This window comes from Octopus bimaculoides, chromosome 8, assembly GCF_046866305.1.
Source record: "Octopus bimaculoides isolate indiv1 chromosome 8, ASM4686630v1, whole genome shotgun sequence".
NCBI lineage: Eukaryota > Metazoa > Mollusca > Cephalopoda > Octopoda > Octopodidae > Octopus > Octopus bimaculoides.
Window position 1 is genome coordinate 83,684,229 of NC_142935.1, and position 25,591 is coordinate 83,709,819.

At 35.1% G+C, this 25,591-nt stretch overlaps 1 protein-coding gene across 2 annotated transcripts in view; it reads right to left on the minus strand.

Annotated features, from left to right (window-relative positions):
* Positions 1–25,591, minus strand: part of LOC106873408 (retinol dehydrogenase 7) — a 35,739-nt gene that overhangs the window by 5,806 nt on the left and 4,342 nt on the right. For both annotated transcript variants that reach the window (XM_014920761.3, XM_014920763.3), the window contains exons 2-4: positions 2,257–2,602; positions 1,734–1,995; positions 1,247–1,410 (exon numbers count right to left, since the gene is read on the minus strand). In XM_014920761.3, the coding sequence (XP_014776247.1) occupies positions 1,247–1,410; positions 1,734–1,995; positions 2,257–2,593 (763 nt within the window). In that variant the 5' untranslated portion in view covers positions 2,594–2,602. The remainder of the gene's footprint in view (positions 1–1,246; positions 1,411–1,733; positions 1,996–2,256; positions 2,603–25,591) is intronic.

Below are 25,591 nucleotides of genomic sequence, written 5' to 3' on the forward strand. Positions count from 1 at the left end.
AATTCCGTGAGAAAAAAGGAGAGGAGCAATCGACTCCAGTATTTGACTGGCATTTATTTATCGACTCCGAAGAGATAAAGTTAAAGCTAACAATACCAGGACGTAAAACCAGAGCTAAAAGAGCCGGAACAATAACGCAAGTAAACCTACTCAGCGCTGGAAAGCCTCTCTTAATTAGCTGAATGTCCAGATTTAAAAAGAGTGAACAAGAGTGAATGTCCAGATTTAAAAGAGTGAATGTCCAGATTTAAAAGAGTGAATGTCCAGATTTAAAAGAGTGAATGTCCAGATTTAAAAGAGTGAATGTCCAGATTTAAAAGAGTGAATGTCCAGATTTAAAAGAGTGAATGTCCAGATTTAAAAGAGTGAATGTCCAGATTTAAAAGAGTGAATGTCCAGATTTAAAAGAGTGAATGTTCAGATTTAAAAAGAGTGAGCAAGAGAGTAATCATCATTTCTCTTTTCATTTTCTCTACCAAATCTGATATACACCCTCTTTAAATTTGGTTCGTTATTTCAACGATTTCAATAGAAACTAAATAGATTCTTAGATATATAGCATTTTTCAAAATATTTGAATTTTTGATATGTTGTATTTCAAAGGCTGGTATTGCAATAAGCATAGAAAGGTAAAGATCACAGTTAAAGCTCATTAAGTATGTTTAAACTGTAATCTATTTAGTAATGTCTCGTAACATTGAAGGAATTTATTGTTCTTTTACAAATGGTATTCATTTTAGGAGATTACCAGTTTTTCGTGATTTATATATTATTTATTAAGCGACATTCAATCCTATGACGTCTTAAATCGCTATCTATTGTTGAAGGAAGAGTATCACTGAATTGGTTTTTCTTCTGTAGTAGTGTGTTTTCCGGGAAACTTAAGTAATTCATGCTTTGCTGCATGCTACACTTTTGGTTCTTCAAAAAATAACCCGATGAAACAAATTTAGAGTGCCATCAACCGATCTATATTTTGAATGAAAGTCATTAACGATCAGAATATTATGGTTTGAAACTGGTCCGCACCAGTTTGAATCGAATGTTTGATATTACTTATCATAAATCATTAACAAGGGTGACCAGTAATTATTTTTTAAAAGTAGACAATTAAGTAGATCTTTCTAATCACTGGATATCAACTAAATCGAAGCTACCAAAACGAAAAATTCTTCAGAGAAATTTCTTGATACTGTCATAGATTCTTGTACTACATACATGAAATATAATCCAGCAGTATACTTACAGTTATCAAAGGCTTTTTTACCATAGTATTGTTGAACCTCAATGGGAGAAGCTTCAAAATCTCGGATTGCTCTTTTTACGATTGATTCAAATGCCGTCAAATTGGTCGCAAAGCCTCCTGGTTGTATTATATGCACAGTTACATTCTGTATTATTAAAGCACATCTGGATAAAGAAAGTGTTTTAAATGTTTTACGCATCAAATGTTATTTTTTGTTTGCGAAGTTATTGTTAAGTTTTGCTGTGTTGCTATATTCCTATTCTTGCTATTTTAGAGATATAAAAGTAATCTACGCTTTCATTGGTGTAAAGGAGAGAATTTACTAATGCTTTATCGATGATGTAGAGAAAGTAATTCATTTACAGTACGTGATTCGAATATTTAAAATTGCAAGCATTTCTTTCTTGGGATAAAATACAGAATACATTTTTACAAAAATAAATCTATAGAAATTCCAAGGAGGGAGCTGAAAATCTTATTTATTTACCTGAGGCCGTTTGAATAAGCTTCAACTGCATGTTTTGATATACAGTATGGTATGCATGTAGAAGGTGTAATTTTTCCGAAGGTACTAGATACGTTCACAATTCTTCCCCTTGACATGCGGAGTAAAGGCAAAAAGGTTGTTGTAACATCTATCATTCCATATATGTTTACATCCATAACTTCATTATAATGTTTCCGAGTCAGACATTCTGGGAACAAAAATGTACCCAAGATACCAGCATTGTTAACTAAAGCCCACAAACCTGAAGTGAAGAGAATAACTATTGATAACAAGAAAAACACACATATACATGAACGCACACACACACACACACACACGAACACGCAAACATATTCAATAAATACACATACATACACACAAACCCATACATACACACAAACCCATACATACATACACACAGAAATACATATAAACACTGATAGAGATTCGCATTTTAAACAGAAATTATAAAAACAAAAGCGAAAGCAATGATAAAATTACTTAGTTGGAAGTTCTATGTTACCTGTATCGTTTGGAAGTTTCGATCTGACCAATTTTTCAGCCTTTTCAATGTCTTCTTTCTTAGTAACATCCATCAAAAATGCTTCTAGCTTTTGTCTGCAGCAGGCGCGGAGATCTGCGACCCCTTCTTTAGTTAGGCAAGCAGCAAATACATTAAAACCAAGTTCATCCAGTTGTTTGGCCAGTATATTACCGAAACCTGTATCACAACCAGTGACTAACACATATTTCTGATTGAAATCTCCAACTTTAAGTGTCCGAAGAAACCATTGGAAGAGAAGAAAAGCAGTTATCACAATCAATGCAGCCGAAAGTAGTTCGCATGTTGTACAGAACATTTTCTTTTGCTGAAAATTAAATAAAGAAATTATGAAACCCAAAGTGGTAAAGGAGGTGTAAATGTCGATACAAAAGTCAAATCTAATTGCCGGAAGAAAAGATTAACTGATTAGTTTTATTTCTTATTTTCAGAAATAAAAAAATAATCAGTTAATGGACTACTATAGCGAAAAGATTAGCTGTGTGAAAAAACTTCAAAGCATTAACTTCTGAAATAAGTTGGCTTTTGGAAAACAAAGTGAAAGATGTAGTTAGAAAAATGTCTTTCGGCTATTCTTTTCTAAATTAGATAACAGATCTGAAATTGTCATATTTAATTTAAAGTTAAACAATGTTCATATGAAAATAATATTCTTCTTAACAAAGTTATTAAATCATTCTATTTTAAGAATGCCAATTGCACAGCAGCCGACATTATCTCACAGATTGTGGGAATTATCTGGAGGCTTTTACAAGAAGATAATCGCCACACTAACGGGATAATCGTAAGATTCTATCTGAAAAAAAAAAAAAAAAGACCAGTTCGATTTTGCGAGCTGTTATTTTGATGGAAAGGAATAATCAATATTTATCACTCCAGTACACAATGATGTGACAGGAAACCGTTAACAAGTAGCATGATATATTCTAAATAATACGTTCATACAGAGGAAGGATTGATATAATTACTGTCTAATTTCGTATTTAGTGGTGTGAACCAGAAGAAAGATGACCTGGCTTTCGAAGAATGTACCTGCTAGTATGCAGAATCATCAGAGTATCGGATCCAAAAACATGTGGCGTTAAGTTACCGCTCTATAAACCAATTTGAAATCGTTAACCAGTTATTGGCATTGATTTTTAATACATTTAACACAATTTATAGAATGTTTTCTCACATCTTCTTGAATAGTTGAAGCACATTTACATACTAACTTAATTTGTGTTGTGACATATGTAATATTACCTACCTTGTTACCTAGTGAGTCTATAACAAGGCCACTACAAGTAGACACACTATATTAAGATTAGTAAGCAGCCATTACACATCGTAATTAATATCGTAATTACTATCGGCTATGAGAAGTGAAACCGGTTTGTAGTTATATACTTTGGAATAATCATTTAGTTTTATAATTATGTACTTTGGAGTGTTTAATAATATGTTTTGAAATGATGTGAATGAAAGAAATGTACTTTGGAATACGTAACCTTGAAATGATTTGATTGTAGCAATGTGTTTTGAATATATAGTTTGGAATATGTAATAGTGTATTTGGAAATGATTTTATTGTAATAACGTGCTTTTGAACTAACAGAAATATAAAGGAAACAGTGCATCTTTTTATTATTATTTTTACGCACGCGTGCGCACACATGTTTTGCTTGGATCGAACGATTCCCTTTTCTTACATCCGGCATAAACTAACCCATCCGAATCACATACGACTTAATGGTGCATTATGAAACATTGACGACCTTTGCAATGACTCTGATTGACTTTCCGGCGTTTTTATCAATTATTTCTTGGACTTTTTGTACAAAGTTACATGTTTTGATGGTATCAGGATCCTGCGCATGCGTTTTGCGTTTAGTTGCTGAAGCTGGAACCCCATCAGTAGCATTTAGCTTCTGCGGACTTTGACAACGAAGGATCGGGAGACTTTCGGGAAGAGAGCTATTTCTGTATCACTTAGCTGTACCTTTTAAGGCAACGATTGCTGCGTGTCTTTTCATTTGCTGAGTCAACCTGACGGCTGATATTATTTATTTGAAAAGTAAGGTAAAAAGAAGTTAGAAGGAGACCTCAAAATCATGATGCACTCTGTATATATACTCACACCTTGCATATACATACTTACATATATCGCTCTATATCTCTCTGTATATATATAAATGAATAATATTTTAAATGAATAATATATATGTAGTCTATTGACTAATTTATTATTCTCGCTGGACCACTGGTGGTAATTTAAATTTCTAAAATTTCTTTTGCTGCCCTATGATTAATAATGATATATATATATATATATATATATATATATATATATATATATATATATATATATATATATATATATATATATGGATGTATATATATGTATATATGTATATATGTATATAAGTTAAACGTATGTTTAAACACGTGTATACACATATTCTCACGCATTTAATTCTCCCACACATGTATACATACACCCATATTGTTACATATGTATACGCACGAGTATGTATATATATATATATATATATATATACATATATGTTTGCTATGTCTAGAAATGCTTACGTAATACGAATACGTGCCGGCCATTGTATGATGTAATCCTGAATTAAAATTTGTTATTTTTCTGAGCTTTGAATTTACTTATCACACATGTACACACACACACACACACACACACACACACACACACATATATATATATATATACACACTTATATAAGTGTGTGAGGGTGCCTGTATATATCTAGTTGCTTCCGTGTCTCAGTGTTCAATTTTTAAAAATCTTTGTCTGTGTGTCTCATATTGAAATCACTTCGTCTCATATCTAAATCACTTTAAACATGTGAATTCAGAACAGGTTTTTAGCATTTCATTCATATACAAGTGTATATATTTTCATTGGTGTTATCGAGGTACTAATTATTTCCTGCTTTTTCGAGCTTCCACACGACTCCCTTAACCCACACTAAATCACGTTAAGTTAATTTTGTAATGTAAAAGCATTTAATAAAATCAGCGAAAAGTAATAACAGAAAACACACAAATAAAAGATTATTAATCAATAGTAAAAAATATAACACAATAAAATGGAAGTTCTCTAAAATACACAGCAAAAACATTTTAATATGAAATATGCAAGACTGAAATTATGGAAACGAGCAAGACGATTCTTCGATTTATTTTTAGTATAATTAAACAAACGGTGCTGAAAGCCATCTCGTTTGGTAAAAACCTATAAATTACCTTTTACAAACAACCAACTTACACGGAAGAAAATGCCGAGAATCATAATTAATATTGCTTTTTGTTTTTAGCATGCTAGCATTATATAAACATGTTGAGAAGGATATTCGAGGAAAATTTAAGGCAAACATACTCCTGACTTTCTTTATTTTATATGAAAAAATATAAAATGAATCAGGTAACTGTGTGGTAATAAGTTTGCTTCCCAACCACATGGTTCTGGCTTTTAATCCCTCTGCATGGCACCTTGGGCAGCTGTCTTCTACCATAGCCTATGGCCAACCAAAGTCTTGTGAGTGGATTTGGTTGACGAAAACTGAAAGAAGCCTGTCATATATATATATATATATATATGTGTGTGTGTGTGTGTGTGTGTGTGTGTGTGTGTTTGTGTGTGTGTGTTTGTGTGTGTGTGCGTGTGTGTGTGTCTCTGTGTCTGTGTTTGGCCTCCACCACTGCTTGGCAACCGATGTTGGTGCGTTTACGTGCCCCTTAACTTAGCCTGTAGAATAAATACCAGGCTTTACAAAATAATAATGGGACCTATTTGCTCGACTAAAATGCTTCAAGACGGTGCCTTAGCATAACCGCATTCTAATGACTGAAACAAGTAAAAGATACTCCTTGAGACTATTTTATTCTTTAATTCTGAAGCTCTGAGTATTTGGTGCTTTTGTCTTCTCTTGGTTTTCCCATCGAACGTGTTTTCGTATTTTAGCGAAGTATGTTCTGCAGTCTTTTTATGTGTTTTAATGAAAGTCTCGTATCTTGTGTTCAGTGTTGCATCACAGGATATTTGAAGGGAAGAGTTAAAGCTATTTCTTACTGACACAGCGTATCTGTTGCAAATGTTTGGATTTCTTAGGTCAACAAAATTCATAGATTTTGAAGTTGTTCTCTGTTTTGCTTTTTTCGAAGGGTTAGTCAAATTTTTGCTGTGACAATTTTAGGTCAGAGGTGAAGCTACAGTAAGAGTTGTAAGCATCACAGCTTACAACACTATTTACCCCTTTACTGTTTAGAAGAATGAAATCTAGCTTTGCTTTTGTACCATTTGGATTATTGTGTGTTAAGAGCTTCCTTTTTCTTTTCTGAAATTTTGTTTTGGAAAATGAATCCATTCTGTTTTATGTATTCATCTAGCGGTTCAAAAACTTTATTTAAACTAGTTCGATCCTTAATTGAAAATAAACAATCTGCGGCAGCCTGGCAAACCATTAATGAAATCAGTAGAAAAAATAATCCAACCAAGTGAAATCTCAATGCAACAAGTGAAAAAGAGAAGCTACGAATGTGAAAAACTCACTTCCAAAATCTCCTTGGCAAACCTCTAGATGTAACTGGTATGCATATACAACAAATATCAGAACAACTCAATATCAAATATGAAAACTTTGCAAATGCTGAATTAGAAAGTTTTTAGAGTACCTAGATTTGATGAAAAACCACTTGAAGTATGGAAAACGAAATGGTTAAATGATATTCTCTTGAAGTTCTGTAAAGACGTATATAATCAAAATAATATAGAAACATTACCTTTTGGTGTGGCAAAATACTACTGAAGAATAACCCTTATAACAATAGCTGCAAAATTTATAACTCTATGCCGCTTAACCTATATGTCCAGAAATCGAAAAATATTGAGAAAAAAATCAGAATGGCTTTCGAAGAGGTCGATCAACTGCCAGTCAAATTTTAACCGTTCGCAGAATTCTTGAAAGGTAAAAATCTAAATGCTTTTCTATTATTCATTGATTCCTCCAAAAGCCATTATGTTGCTCTACAAAACCACATATTCAGTAGAAGGATATCCCGATGACGACACAGTTTTCTTCGAAATTGTTGTAGGAGTGCTACAAGGTGATACTTTAGCACCATATAACTTCTTCATTTGCTTGGACTACATTCAGAACTTCTGTTGATTCCATTAAAGACAATGGATTCACATTACATCCATGATAGACTGATCACAGATATAGATTATGCTGATGATTTAGTGCTACTCTCCGATCTAGTACGGCACACAGAAACGCTTCTCCATAGTCTTGAACATTCAGCCAAAAGTATCTTTCCATGTTAACTCGGACAGTATTTGGAACCCTCCACAATTGTGTAGAAGAATTTATTTACTTAGATAGTAAAATCTCTAGCTGCGAAAGCGATGTAAAGATACGCATTGGTAAGGCCTGGGGTGCCGTTGGCAAGTTATCTCTGGTGTGGAAATCTAGGTTTACAGACGACATGAAAAGGAGTTTCTTTCAACCAACTGTTACTTCTGTTCTATTGTATGACTGTTCAGTATGGATCCTTACCCCAAAATTAGAAAGAAAATTGGATGGTGCCTACACTTGCTTGCTAAAAGTGATTTTGAAGAGATTGTTTGGAGAGATTGTTTGACCAATGAGCGATTGTATGGGAACCGTCGTTCAATATCAGACATCATCAAAAAGCGTAGAGTCAGATTTGCAGGGCATTGCTACAGAGCTAAAGACGAAATTGTTAATGGAGTTATTTTGTGGAAGCCTACACAAGAAAAGCTTGCAGGAGATGACAAACCAAGACCTATAGCAAGCAGGTTTGTGACGACATAAACAGCAACCCCTCTGACCTGCCGAATATGAAGAAACACAAAATTGGGAGGCGACAGAAAATCACGGGAATCTGAGCAAACGGTACAACCGGATGATGTAGAATGTCATGGACTCATATGAACATGGTACAAGATGTGAGATTATAATGAAAATGACTTTATTGATTTGAATCCAGAAGCAACGGTAGAGTCTTTACACGGTCACTTGATCTGCTAGAAATAGCAGCCAACTATCCTTAAAATCACGCCCTACTGTCTTAAATAAAGGAAGAACGTAGTGGATAATGTAGTTCACAGCCTATAGCAGGAATACTTTTTATTATAGGTTGATCGAGCGAGCTATTACTAAACAATAAACAACAAGTGTTATCGAGCAAAACTTAATGTCGCAGCTAACCGAGTCATAATACTGTTGGGTTCGTTTCCCTCTATTATGTTTGTTTCTAAGCCGAAGACATTTGAGGTTTGTTCTCTGTCTGTCTCTGTCTCTCTCTCTGAGTCTGTAAACTTCGATAAAGCGGTAACAGAACATATTTGAGGGTTACTGAATATTGCGGTGTAAACAGAAATCACTTATTTCTCTGTAACTTTACATTTGATAGTCTACAGTAAACGTTCTGGAAATTAATGAGATTATCAAAGAAATAAAGAATTTTTTTCATATCTGTTATGCACAGCAATAATAAATTTATCGGATACTATTTTTTTTCTTCTCATATTATACACACTTATGTTTGTGTGTATGTGTGTGTGTGTGCGTGTGCGTGCGCGTGTGTGTGTAGCAGGAATATTTTGCAAAGTCCCAAACACCAACTCACTGCCTCGGAATCGAACCCGAGTTATTGTGTCTTCATATTTAGGTATAAGTAAATAACAATAAACAGGATACTGTCAAGGTTTGATGACGCCTGCAAACGACTAACCCATTGATGTTAAGAACTAGCCTTTTATCAGTAGCTAGTATGACCAGGAACGCCTTTACCAGTTTTTGTATCTTTGACACATTTTGGCAGCTGCTATATATATAGTTTGTTTACTCACAAGCTGGTCAGTGACCGTAAGACGGCTAAGATAACGGCTGCACAAATTTACAGCACTCAACAACGGCAACAGAATGCGAGGGCGACAGCAGTGGACATGACACAACTCAAGCCAACTGGTTAGTAGAGACTACACCACTTATGGCTACCGTTCTGGTTGACACACTTGGCTTAAATATAAATATATTCTTTTCTGTCGTTTGTCGTAACGACAATTTTGTCAAAGACAAATTTTCTATATTTGCAACTTCACACTGACTCCTTGTTCTTCCATCTATCGACTCAGTATTCTTTTTGCACACACACACACACACACACACACACACACACACACACACACACATCTGTACTTGCATGCATACACACAATATATTTATAAATTACGACGTGTAGATTCTTGGTTATGATGTCGGGTACACGATCATAAGGTGGTGGGGGTGATTCCTGAACCAGGCGACGTGTTGTGTCTTTGAGTAACGCGATTCATTTCAATATACTCCAGTTTACTCAGCTGAAAATGAGTGCCTGCCTAGTGGAGGTGCAGCTCCTTCTCCCTAAAGCTATCACATTAGGGTGATGTATGGGCTGGGCAAGAGGTTCTCTGCCCGTTTGAGAGTATATAAGCACCTAAAATAGCAGGAGAGTGGTACATGTTGGCACTCCGTCGCTTACGACGACGAGGGTTCCAGTTGATCCGATCAACGGAACAGCCTGCTCGTGAAATTAACGTGCAAGCGGCTGAGCACTTCACAGACATGTGTACCCTTAACGTAGTTCTCGGGGATATTCAGCGTGACACAGTGTGACAAGGCTGGCCCTTTGAATTACAGGCACAACAGAAACAGGAAGTAAGAGTAAGAGAAAGTTGTGGTGAAAGAGTACAGCAGGGTTCGCCACCATCCCCTGCCGGAGCTTCGTGGAGCTTTAGGTGTTTTCGCTCAATAAACACTCACAACACCCGGTCTGGGAATCGAAACTGCGATCCTATGACCGCGAGTCCGCTGCCTAACCACTGGGCTATTGCGCCTCCACTGGTGGTACATGATACCAGGGCATATTCACCTACAACGGATATCTAAGCTTATATAACACACACACACACACACACACAAACACACACACACACAAACACACACACACACACACACACAGACACACACACACACACACAGAGACACAGGCACACACACACACACACACACACACACACATATATCTGTAGTAGTAACAGTAGTAGTAGCAGTAGTAGTAGCAGTAATAGTAGCAGTAATAGTAGCAGTAGCAGCAGCAGCAACAGCAGTAATAGTAGTAGTAGTAGTAGTAGTAGTAGTAGTAGTAGTAGTAGTAGTAGTAGTAGAAGTAGTAGTAGTAGTAGTAGTAGTAGAAGTATGGGTGCACGTGCTGTATCAGCACATCACTACATCCACCACTTGTCGGTGATTCCCTACTCCTGGCGGATGACACCTTTGCACTACTCAGGCGACAACCCTACAACCCAAGGATCTGTTTGGGTAGTCGTTGCTGGTGAGTGTCTTACGAGGTCGGAGAGCAAATCCTACGCCAAACTCTTTTAGTCACCTTTTACGATGCGCAGAGGAAACGTTTGTTATGCAGGTTCCTACACAACACTAAAGCAACGTGAAATGAAGTGTTCCCACACAACACGCTAACCAGTCCGAGAATGAAACCAAAGATATGATGATCGTGAGCATACCACCCGAACCACTAGGCCATACAATACAATGTGACATAATATAATATAATATGTTTGTGTGTGTGTGTGTGCTTCTGTTTATATTTGTGGAAATGGAGCCCAGTTTATCTTTCAAATATATTATATTGATGACTGATAAGTAAAATCACATGAAACGACTACTACTCTTTTACTCTTTTACTTGTTTCAGTCATTTGACTGTGGCCATGCTGGAGCACCGCCTTTTAGTCCACCCCAGGACTTATTCTTTCTAAGTCTAGTACTTATTCTATCGGTCTCTTTTGCTGAACCGCTAAGCTATGGGGACGTAAACACACCAGCATCGGTTGTCAAGTGACGTTGGGGGGACCAAACACACACACACACACACACATATATATATATATATATATACATATATATGACGGGCTTTTTTCAGTTTCCGTCTACCAAATCCACTCACAAGGCTTTGGTCGGCCCGAGGCTATAGTAGAAGACACTAGCCCAAGGTGTCACGCAGTTGGACTGAACCCGGAACCATGTGGTTGTTAAGCAAGCTACTTACCACACAGCCGCTCCTACGCCTATTGTAAAAATTTAATAAAAATAGAGAAACGTAAGTAACACTTTCAGTTTTGAAGTTTATAACTTTCATGTTTTTATTGAAATTTGTATGTTGCATTAATTATGTGAAATAATTTCGTAGTTTTCAGGTTTGTGGTTTCAAGTTGAAGATTTTAATTACGGAGTTTTTGTACTATTATAATGTTTTATTCTTATTATTATCAATTGCTTGTTACGTGTGTATTATTTCATGGGTATTTGATAACATGTTAATCAATTCCATCATAAACACATAATATAGTGTATGGTAAGTAGCTTGCTTACCAGCCACATGGTTCCGGGTTCATTCCCACTGCGTGGCACCTTGGGCTAATGTCTTCTACTATAGCATCGGGCCTTGTGAGTGGATTTGGTAGACGGAAACTGAAAGAAGTCCGTCGTATATATGTATATATATGTATGTGTGTGTATATATTTGTGTGTCTGTGTTTGTCCCCCAACGTCGCTTGACAACCGATGGTGGTGTGTTTACGTCCCCGTAATTAGCAGTTCGGCAAAAGAAACCGATAGAATAAGTACTAGGCTTCTAAAGAATAAGTCCTGGGGTCGATTTGCTCGACTAAAGGCGGTGCTCCAGCATGGCCTCAGTCAAATGACTGAAACAAGCAAAAGAGTAAAGAGTAAAGAGTATACGTAGATACTGGGTATGGTATCTCAATGAACACATCATCGATATACCGGGTATCTACTGTAGTTGATGTTTAAAAAGTCATGTTTTCAACGTTGATCATTTACAATTATGTGAAAATAGACCCAAGTGAAGAACTCACTGCTACTCTCTCCAACAATATGAAGAGGCTGTCTCCTAAGCAGTGGAAGGTAACACAAATTATGCGGACCAGCGGGATCCACTTTGTTGTAATGTTTCTTATTATACTGGATGATTTTCTTGGATATTACATTAAGTTTATATATATTAAATATCTCCAAAGTATATAGTTTAATTATTCTGTCTTGCTGTTTAACGATCATGAATGTTAGTGTATTGATGTGGGCGATATTATTGTTCAGAAAGGGTTACTTACAATTCCATACATTGTATTGAAAATTAATAAATGATATTTGTGCGTTTGCTTCAGTAATTAATTTGGTGAGTTTAATTTTAATCACGCAGTGTTATCTTTCATAATTTTCATAAATTTGCAATAGTCATATAATATATTGATTTTTGTAATATATTCATATTTCAATAACGGCCATTTTGCTCCTACTATTACATATTACAATTTCATCGCTGTGTTTTATTTTTAGATGGTATGGAAGCTTGTTTAAATTTCCTGTTAAGTAACTTTTTCGTTGGTTCGTGTCGTTGTTTATTACATCAGTTCTAGTATATGCCTCGAAGTTTGTTGTCTATTTTTTATTGTTTTTATCTCTAAAGTTCTCTTGGGATTGGTAGCGTATCTCTAGTTCGATTTTCGGTTAATAAACACACATGTATATACAACATCTGCTAGTTTTTACAAGAGCCATAGCTATTGTAAATATGTAACACCTCACACCCAACCTTTTTCACATTACAGCTCATAAATTAAAGCGAGAATTTAATCTAACGAATCTATCTCACTTCAATAACTTTCTATCACTTTCACTGTATCACCATTTTTTCCCTGTCTTGCTATTTTTTTCTTTCTATTTTTCATTCACTATTTTCTCTGTACCCTGTCTATCTTCTTTTCGCCGTTCGTTCTCTTTCTCTCTTTCCTTCTCTCTCTCCACATATATACACACACTTTCGGAATTTCTTCACCTGGTCATCTAAATGGTAGATGTAAAGATACAGTTTTGCAGGCGCATATCTTGACCAGAAAACATGTAAAACACACACACACACACACACGCACACACACACGCACACACGCACACACACACACACACACACAAACACACACACACACACACACACACACACATCATAATGTTCATGCAATCATGAGAACACATGCATTTATACACACAAGAAAATTCCACGCGTATATTATGTTTTCATCTTTACACAATCTCATTCACGGACAAGCAGATACATATCATAAATATTCATATCAAGCACGCACTTAATAAAATTGTATAACCACGTACACGAACTCATCTCAGTTATTATCATTATTATTATTATTATTATTATTATTATTATTATTATTTTTATTATTAAGGTGGCGCACTGGCAGAATCGTTATCACACTGGAGAAAATGTTCAGCGACATTTCTTTATGTTCTCAGATCGAATTCCGCTAAGGTCGACTTTGCCATTCATCCTTTAGGTTGATAAAATAAATATACACTGGAATTTACATAATCGATTAGCTTCTTCCTCTTTCAGGCCTTGTGCTTATAGTAAAAAGAATTGTTGTTGCTTTTATTCTAATTTCCATATAAGTTTACAAATTTAGGTGTTAAATATATAGTCGTATCAATATACATATTACCAATATATACATCACCCTGTGATTTTTCTTGTTATAAGTCAGTATAGACGTTAGATATACAGGACTCCCAACATATACACTATCCTGTGACATATTGTTGTAAGTGTTAGAAAAGTTTCAACTTCATATTGTGTTGTAGTCTTCATTTCTCTCGAAATTACATTCAAATAGAAATGTAGATAAACTCACATAATAAACGCATTCATGCGACAGAGATCGGATCAGTAGTTGTAGAAATAGTAGCAGCAGTAGCAGCAGTAGTAGTTGTGCTGGTATTAGCAAGTTGGTGATGGTAGTAGTACTACCACTCGTAGTAATAGTAATAAGGTAGTAACAGAATTGAAGTAATATTAGTAGTAATATTAGTAGTAGTAGTAGTAGTAGTAGTAGTAGTAGTAGTAGTAGTAGTAGCAATTGTAGTAGTATTAATAGTATAGATGTAGGATTGGCAGCCGCAGCAGTAGCAGTAGCAGCAGCAACAGTAGTGCAACTGGTAGTAGTAGTAGTGAAGGAGACATTGAAGACCCAACGTATATCTGTACTAGTTATGCGCAGGTGATGGAATGTTTACCATTATACAAAGAAGGTAATGGTCAGAATGATTAGGTGTAAACAGCTGCACCTGTTCCAGATACGTAAGCAGTGCTGTGATGATGGTCACACAATGTCTTGGAGAGAACCAGTAAATGATTAAATATAAAGTAATTTTCTAACCTTGAAAAATAAGGAAGTTAATAGCATCCCGTTTTATATCTACGTTTAGGCTAATGTAACATCCTGCTAATGTAACAATGTAATTGTTAAAAACATGTATCCTCAGCACCAGAAAGACGATAAATACACTACCCCACCAACGACGAATCCACCTTTAATAAAAACGTAGAGTACAACAGTGAGGGTTTATCAAGAAAGAATCAAGTATTTAGCGAAAACAAGCAGCAAATGCCATGAAATTAGACGAGAAATCTTATATGCTACATATAACCTACCATACAATATTTGTCAAAAGTCCAGTGTTACAACACATTTTTCTGTTTCTAGTGGGAAAACATTTTCGAACAACCACAAATTCTGCTAGAAACAGTGAAAAGTAAGTTATGACTGCATGAAAAACATATAAAATGTCATTAAGCATCAGAAGGGAAGACATATTGCAAGCATATATCGAAAGATGCCGATATTCAATCGCCGAAGTAAAAGCGAAAGTCTGTCCCCTAAAAGCATTGTATACCATGCCTAAAAAGCGACATTGGTTTACAATGCGATTTCACATGGTGATGTCTCCATCTGCAATGTACCAACAGGCCATATGGTACTAACAGATCATTCTTCAAAAGCCACCTACATCTGCACTACAGTTCATTCTAGTCACAACATTGAGAAGGTTATAGACCTTTTAAAGTATATTTAAAAATCAAAAGACGAAGAAGCGATCACACGAATAACAAAAAAGACATAATCATTTAGGAATTAATAGAAGTTCTGCAACTTCATCTTACAGAGAAACACTACATCACTCACTATTCTAGTCCAGTCATATATAGAAGAAACTAAATAATTTTCACATACACACACACAATCATACACACGCGCGCGCGCGCGCAATCTTTTATTTGCCGAATTACACGCACGTTTATTGCGAAATACATCAGTAGGACGTGCTGCGTTGATGGATTGAACACATAAGCACGTGGTTGCGAAGCAAACTTTTTCACCCTTCAACCAGCTAAGTCATGAACAAAATGAAACCTATCCAAAAAGAACCCGTCGTTATTATCTCCACTTTTCCTCAAATTTTAATTTATTCCGAAATTTTCCGTCCGTTATCCTGTATATTCCCACCTGATCGAGCTATCGAAAAGGATACTAGTAGTGTACAACTGGTTACCCTTTTATGATCTGTCACTGCTTTTGTAAACATTTACTCGTATATACATTAATACATCTATACACATTACGTAGAATAATTAAACACGGACACATATTTATTGTATATCTACAATCACAAATACACACACACACACACTCGCACACACACACACACATACACACACACACATATATAAACACAATAGCATTATCATTAAGGTGTCAGTATGTGTAATTCAAATATTTTGACACCAGTTCTTTTTATGATGATGATGACAATGTTGAAGACGATGACGAACTTAAATATCAATCATCTTCTGTACCGTCATGATCACCAAACGTGTCCTCCTCCTCCTCCTCCTCCTCCTCCTCCTCTCTTTCAATATAATTATTAGCGTCGTCATTATTTTGAATATGATTTTCTTTTGCCGCCTCCGCCGCCGCCGCCTCCGCCGCCGCCGCCTCCGCCGCTGCCGCCGTTGCCCGCCGCTGCCGCCGCCGCTGCCGCCGCTGCAACCGCTGCCATCGCAGCTGCCGCAGCCGCCTACGGTTTTAATTATTTTAAATTTTCTATCACTGGCGATTTATATTGCTTCCATTATTGGTTTTATTAGCTACTATATTATCAGTTATTGCATAAATTAATGTTGTTGTTGTTGTTGTTGCGGTGTCTCCGTAAAATCTGCAACCAATCTGACATTTTGAGAATCAATATTCCAACTGCCGTACTTTTATTGTCAATTTTACAGTGTAGAGTTGGGATATGTAATATTTCTACATCTCACATCATTGTGGTTTAGGGGAAGGCAACAACAATGCTTAATCGACCGACCGATCTTCTGACCAACCAACCAACCAACCAACCAACCAACCAACCAACCAACTAACCAACCAAGCAGCCAAATACCCAAGTTACCAAGTAACCAAGTAACCAAGTAACCAACAGCTTAACGAAACACCCAACCGACCAACTAACTAACCACTTAATCAATCAATCAATCAATCAATCAATCAATCAATCAATCAATCAGTCAATCAATCAATCAACCAACTATAACCACATCTTTCATAGCATTCAAATGTGATATTTCACTTACCTAATTTGAAAAAACTCCCACACAATTGATGTTGTTTGTTTATATTCCCAAAGCATACCACAAATAGATAAGCAAATACCCCGAACCCCCAACAGCACCAGCCTGAACTCACAACACCTTTATCATGCAATAAGGTAAAATCTACAGATGAAAATTCTCAAACCTTCGGTGAAAATATGAAAGGAGCAAGGAAAAGAAATAAATCGCTGAAAATATGACTTGACATAAAACAATGAAAATAGGTGAGGATCAATTTGTTTTAGATCTCTCCTCGGGAACATGACGAAGAAAATGTGAAAACGAAGACAAACTACAATTCACCGTTGTTCGGAAATCAAATAAATAGTTACCAGATAAAATTACTCCTCTCTGGCGCCAGAGACTCTCACAAAAAGTTAGGATAACACAAAACCAAATAGGTTCAGATTATAAAGTACACGTAAAAGATAGAATACTAGTAAAATTAAAATATTATATCGAGTTTAAAAAGAAATATCCTCCAAAAGATTGTATTTTACAATACCAAATATCTCAAAAGATTCTCAATTGTGCTTTCGGTTGCACAGTTAAGATTCAGGGAACGGGATCGTGGAGCAACCAAATTAACTTAAGTAGAAAAGCTTTCATATATTTATTTCAATTATATTTTGTTTTAATTATTGTGTTTTTTAATACTTTCTATATAAATATATCGTGAAAATGCGTGTGTTGTGTAAGTGTATGTACGTGTATATGTTTGTTCCTGTATAGACACACAAACATATATACTATATATAGTAGTATAATAAACATCAGTCTGAGTTGATAACAGCTGTATTATGAAAAACTGTTTGAGTTAGCAGTAGTAAATGGACAACTGCCTTAATAGTTAACTGTTGCATAACGAACAGTTATCTGAATTGTTAAAAGTGTAATGAACATTTGCATGAATAATGAATAAATGTTTGATGTGTTAACTTTTCTGTAATGTTTTGCTAACTGTTGTATCAAAGATGCTACCTGTATTATGAGGATCAGATTCCTTATTTTCTAGTAAAGTGAATATCGATACTAAAAGATACTGTTTAGTCGTCTTTATTGTCCTTTGTATGAACAATGTTAGTATTTACAAATTTATAAGAAACTGGAACAGTTCAGTCGATTAGGATACCCGTAAAGAATAGTTATACAGTACAATCTATTGATTCTTCTGTAAGAAACAATCATATAGTATATTCCGTTAAGTTACTTTTAAAGAACATTTGTACAACCCATTAAGTCGGCTTTAAGGAACAGTAATACGATTAGATGTTATCGGACATATTTTTAAAATTTAGCATCTGCATAGAAGCCAAAGCTATAAAAGTCTTTTAATATAGAACTTTTAATATAGGCGGCCTATCTCATTGAGCTTTGAGATGCCCAACCTCTCTGAGGTTGGCCATTTCAAAGTAAATAGGTACTGAGCTGTGAATACATTCTACAAAGAGGTACGGTTTACTGATGAAAACATGCTGTACAAATGGTGAGTGATTAATTCACTTGCATTGGGAAGCTGAAACGTTTGAGTAGGTTTGATTTGATGCATATTTAGACTTCATTTGACAAGTAAACCCAGATAGACTACGTAAAAACAGACAGCAGCTGTATAGAAACCCATCTGGAATGTGTTAGCACGTTTTGTCGTAGATTGCATCACGCCGGTTCTCCACGAGCATTACCATCGTCACAACTGATTCAAGTTCTAATTAATACACACACACACACACACACACATACACACACACACACACACACACACACACACATACACACACACACACACACTCTCTCTCTCTCTCTCTCTCTGTCTCTCTCTCACATTCTGTCTCTCTCTCACACTCTGTCTCTCTCTCACACTCTGTCTCTCTCTCTACTCCTCTCTCCATTTATATGTAATACTAACGTTTAATGGTACGTTGTATATTCATGATTGAGGCTAAAAAATCTACATCTTCCAATGTTTATTATATTGTAATGATTGTTATATTATAATGATTACCATTTGTAATGTTTATTATATTCTCATGATTATTATATTCCAGTGATGGTTATATTATAATGATTGTTATATTGACATGATTGTTCTATTCGAGTGATTTATATTTTAAAGATTGTTATATTGCAATGAACGCTATATCTTAACAATTGTTTTTTTTTCCAACGATTTTTATATTCCCATGATTGTTATTTTGTAATGGCTGTTATATTATAATGATTGTCATATTGTAATGATTGTTTTATTGTAATGATTGCTATATTGAAATGATTGTTATCACATAATCCTTGTTCAAGCGATTGTTATATTGCAATGCGTATAATTCAAATTATTTCCCCGTTATAAATTTGTAATCAATTACTGTCTATGTAATAGCACCTGCCAATGTAATTTAGTTGCTATGAAATTCCTTTTCGTTATTGATTTGTTCCCCACATTTTGTCAGAAGTCAACATAATGTAGAGAAGTTCTGTGATAACTCAAGTATCTCCTAAAGAAAGTATTTCTATAGAAATAGTGGCTGCAAAGTATATAGAAGAATATGTATTGATTGTTTCATTATCGCAAATATATGCATAAACATAAAACTACACCGAATTCTATATTAAATTTTTTTTATGTCTAACACAGGAACTATGTAGACTTGCTCATACAATATTAATTCCTTTCGCTAAAATTGATTTTAACGGTAAAATTGTATATTAGCTGTTGATATAGCTTGAAATACTATATTAACAGCCAACTGTTTTGGAGGGTTATAGATATGATTCTGGTGATAAATGGAATTTTCTCTATTCTTTTATACCACAGCTCAAAAATGAGAGGCCAATGTCTGTTTTTAATAACTTGGAGTGACTGTGATAATCTGTATTTCTTAAGGATATTCATATAAAGCTGTCGTGAAATATCTTTACCATAGAGACATCGAATGGTATTGATACGACCATCAACGACTCTATAATTTTATATACAAATTATCAGCCCCGTCTTCTCTTAACAAGGACGGGATGTATTATTATCCTTGGGATTTAGTCTGTACAGGGTTCGTCGTAAAGAATTCCCGGTTGATTTTTAGTCATAATGTTTAGTAAAGGACATAAAAAACATACTAGCTCTTTAAGATTTTATTAAATATGGTCATGTAACATTAAGATACGTTTCATTCAATATGTCCGCCTTTAGTCTTCACAATCGCTCGAAAACGGCCGAGAACAGAGGCACACGAACGCCGGATGACTTCACTTAAACGATCTCAGGACACGACTAAGGCTTTCTTCAGAGCGGTGATATTTTTGCAGGAAACTCTTGAATCGTCACTTTCTAGAATGGACCAAATAGCGAACTCCATAGGGTTGACGTCTAAGCTTGAGTGGAAGCACACATTTTTGTCCTAGAATCTGCTGAAATAGCTTCTACACCACTGCCGTGTCCCATTGGACGTATGAGAAGGCGCGACGTCTTGCATGAACACCTAATTATCTCCAAATTCTTCGGTCACCCATAGCAAAACATTATCCTCTAGCATTTTCACGTAAATTGCCGAATTGACTTTCATCCCCTCTTTAATGACATCAGAGGAGATATTCCACCGTCAGATGACATTGCCGCCCAAACCATCATTCCGGTGGGTTACGTTCAGCGAAACACCTTACGGACGCCTTCGGAAACAGCATCCAACCGCGTGGCCAAAATCCTGTCATTCAAGGTGTTCGCTACGGCCTCCACAGTGAATATCGTTTCGTCCGAATAGACGAAGGCATTGTCACTAGTTTTCTGAATCTCCTCTGCCATTTTCTTGCACCTGTCCAGTCGCCTTGCTTTGGAAATGACCGAAATTAGGTGTCGACGTTGCAATTTTTAATGACTTATTTAAATAATCAGGATTTCTTTATGTTGCACCCTGTATATCATAATATATAAAATTAAAAGAAATTTGAAAGAAATCAAAAGAAATTTGAAAAGAAAATAAGAAACCGGTTATTTCTCCAAAAACAATGTCTTCACACACAAAATTTTATAACATTTTCCTAACAATGATTTAAATATATTCTTTAACCATATGATACAAGTCTTCTGTAGTTTTTCATTCTATTTTGTTTTATATATATATAGGAGGGACTCTTACTTAAAGATAAATAAAGAAGCATGGATCTTTACTGTAAAGGATGTATGGGAAGACGTTAGGCATTACTAAAAGAATTAATGAAAATAAATTTTGATAATTTTCCACGCTATATTGAATTTCATATGTATAATTTCTTTACATCGAAATAAGCCCCAATTGTCTTGCTATCGAACACAAGTGCGAAAGAGGAAGACGAGTGGAAGAAGGGGGTGAGTGTGTGGGAACTATCACGAAGCAACTACATTTTGATTATTAATCTCTGTTTCAAGCATAGAGCTCTTTGTCAAAACAAAGGAGAAATAAACTAAAATATTTACAAAATAATTTACGCGTACTCTAGCAGGAGTATATGTGTAGTTTCTAGCAGAAGAGAGTGTAGTGGGTAGTGAGTTTTATAAGACAATGAGAGTAGTGCTCCTTAGCTGTTGCTGGGATAAGTACCTCTTCAGTACTCGCTTGTGGAACCGTGGATGAGGCGGGTACTTTGAATGTCTTCTGAGCTGCAAACGGAAGACTTTCATGCGCACGCACGAGTGCATGAGTGCATGATTCGGTGTCTTTATGTGTGTTAATTATGAAGTTATCCTGCAGTAAATTACATGTCACGAGCTTTAAAACAAATAGTTCTCTATATTCGGATTAAACTATTCGCTAATGCTGTTACAAAGATAAATCTCTATAATGGTTTTCTCATCCAAAATCTATATCAATCATCATTGCTAATGTTCGCTTAATATACAGCAGTTTTAGCAATTCATTTATCATTTAAAACACATATTTATTACCATTATTAATGACACATATATTACTTTCTCTTTCCTGATGCACCTTCAAATTCTGCATTATCTGTATGCAACCCCACGTTACGTGTTCACAGCTTCACAACATATAATGTACAGACTTCATACTTATACATACATAGTGCTGAATAAGTGCCTAAACCTAACCCTAAGTTTTGTATTAAAATATTTCCCATTTCAGCAGTAAAATACCGATAACTATTAAAAAATGTCTGCGATTTAGGAAAGTTGCATATCAAATAAATTACGAAATTCTTTTGTTATTGAATCGTATATTTTCCTCATTGAATGGACTTAGCTGTGTTGTTGTTAAGTTACAAACATATGTAATGAAGTGTGGACTATTTATGCCTGCTTTATAGCGATTAATATATTTAAAATTAAACTTTAAAATAATCTATACGGAGACAGGCAAATCGATTGATACAAAAACAAGTGTTTTATATAATAAAAAGAAATAGAGAGTAGAGTTTTAAGAGCAGCAAACCAATGATATAAATAAAGAAGATATTGTTCTTGCACGATAACATTTTTGAATATTCTACCATCACCATGTAATAATTAGATAACTCTTCTGCTGAAGCCAAAACGTCTCAGTAGTTTGAATGCATGCATAACAGTCAACAGAACTGATAAAATTCCTACAATATAGGGTTGAATACATGTCATAATTACGATATAGGCTATTAAATGAAAGAAACTACTAAATTATTGTAAAAGTATATAAAGAATGAAAGTGTCCAATTATGAAAGCAATACTATAATTAACTTCGTACATTAAACCCAGTACAACGGACAGTCTAATTAAATTCGATAATAACGAATTTAACTTAGATAATAACGAATTATTAAGAAATCTAAATACCAGTGCTTCTATTCTAATTTCATTAAAAAAAATAACTATTTTTTCATATGTTATTATTACCTATTACGTTAATAATTATCAAGTGGTATTTTGGATTTCTGAGAAGCTGGTCATAGTCTGCGCCGGTAAATATCACTGAATATAAAGTTCAAAATAATGATAGAGTTTATTTGGTGGGAGAAGTGAGAAAATAGCATCTCGTCGCTCTTGTTGCTCGTGTGAAAATGAGGGCATGAAAGAAAATTTTAAAAATGCAATTAAAATAATGAGTCAATACAGAGGTCTATCTAAGAAAGTTGAATAGTGGCAGATAGTAAGAAACTAAGCAAGCCTGAAAGAAGAAGGATCAGAAAGTTGGAGTAGAAGGTATATAGGCAGAATACCCTAATTAACAACATATAGAGATATAGCTACGATGATGGAGTGAAGTTGTGAGAAGAATAGGGACAATACGTTAAAGAAGAACTATACTGTATATAAATATAGTTACGATGATAAATGTGAGTATTGTGGGGGTGAAAGGAGGTAAGCAGAAAGGTGGATAAAATCAATACTGTGAAGAGTTACAAACATACAGATGCGATAACGTATAAGTATCGTGGGGCAAACGCAAAGCGGGAGAAAGAGAGGTGGGAACATATATAAAAGCACACACACACACACACACACACACACATATATATATATATATATATATATATATATATATATATATATATATATATATATATATATATATATATACACACACATATAGACATCTACTCTTAGGTATTAATATATAGATAGTTACATATGGGCACTCATGTACATTTCCTACACTTTCCTTTTAAAACATTAAAGAAACTATGAACTCGTTTACTGGTAGAGTTTAAATATTAAATATTTAAAAAAAGTACCTTACTTATTGAGATTACGAAGGGTTGCTGAAAATTTCCTGGCTTCGGTTAAAAGAAAATTTAGGAAGGTCAGTTAATTATGATTTTATTCAGCATATTCCCCTCACAGATTCGCACAATGCAGAGGACCTTCACATTTTTTCCCTAAGCCCTGTAAAAGAACTCGGAAGTTTGAGCCTCCAACCAGGCCTTTCGTATCACCCTTAAAGCCAGAAAATTTTCAGCACTGCCTCGCAAAACTGGATCGTAATCTGCTTGATAGAAACAAAGAAGCTTGTTCATCAAATTAAAAAACAAAAGGCAGCAAAACATAGAAGACTGATTTAACTGAATTATTAACAGAAATTATTAGTTATTCTGCGTTATCATTGTTATTTTTTTCTTAAACAAGCAAAGTCCATTGTTTCTCACAAACTTCGAATTAAAACAAGGAAAATATCTAATAATTATAAAACTGTTTAAAGAACAAAAGTATTTAACCTATATAAGTTTTTAAAAAAGGTAAATTTTTGTGCATTTTAAGTAATGTGACTAAAATACCTGACAGTAAAAAAGTTTATGGGCGAAAATACTTTCAGTAAAAATTATGGCATAAGTGTTAACCTCGAAAATAAATGTGGCAAATTTTGCTGCAGCGAAATCACAAATACCTGCCACCAAAGTTAGCAAAAGGTTTTCAGGCGCAGGAGTGGCTGTGTGGTAAGACGCTTGCTTCCCAACTACATGGTTCCGGGTTCAGTCCTACTGCGTGGCATCTTGGGCAAGTGTCTTCTACTATAGCCTCGGGCGGACCAAAGCCTTGTGAGTGGATTTGGTTGACGGAAACTGAAAGAAACCCGTCGTATGTATGTATGTATGTATGTATATCTATGTGTATCTTTCTGTCTGTGTTTGTCCCCCCATCACCGCTTGACAACCGGTACCGTGTGTTTACGTCCCCATAACTTAGCGGTTCGATAAAAGTAACCGATAGAATAAGTACTAGGCTTAGAAAAAAATAAGCACTGGGGTAGATTCATTTGACTAAAAATTCAAGGCGGTGCCCCAACATAATCGCAGTCCAATGACTGAAACAAGTAAAAGATAAATGATAAACCGGTTTTACAAAGCACTGTGAACTGGATTCTGCTCAGCCGTGCTTGTACAGCAATAATAGGATGATCGAGTATTAATAGAAAGGTGATGACATCATTGGGATGCAGAACAATAGGACAGTAATTGTCACATCACCTCCACTGTACCCATCAATCTCATTGATAATGAGACAAATCTCACGGTGGACAGGTTTTTCATACTGGCAGAAGGTTATGGTTCATGCAACACCATAATTTTTTCTTCAGTATTTTATGTTTCTTTTTCTTTGTGCGTTGTTACACAATCGAATATAAACTGATATTTCTAGTGGTAAATTTTATATTTAACCTTATAATAATTCTCCTTGTCACTCTGTTACTTAGCCCATCCGTAACGCTTCCACGTGATTAGTTGAAAGAGGATGGGAGGATTGGGAGGGAGAGGTGTTGGGAAGTGAAATATATAATTTTCTTTTTGAAGTAAGTTTTTTTTTTTGTCTGTTACTTAACCCGTCTGTTACGCTTTCACGTGATTAGTTGAAGGGAAAGGCGAAGAACAAAAGAAAAAGGAGAGAGAAAAAGAGGGTAAGGTGAAAAGTAAGAGAGAAAGAGGAAGAGTGCTGCATATTAAGTGTATAAAATTGTGCATAAAGTATATAAAGTGTATATATAAAGTGTATTAAGTAATCATCGTATTCTAAGGATGTTCGATTATCATTTGATACAGACACAACACAAGTTACGCTTTCAGGTTCTTTTTTTTGGATAAAGTTCCCAGAAATAACCCAGTAGCTTACCATTAATTCCGTGAAATATTCACGTGAATATTTGTTGAGCAATATGATTTTACAGTAACAATGAACAATAAAATACAAGAGCCATTTCATTTCCTCCTCTCACGGCATTTCATAGCAGTGTGCAAAATG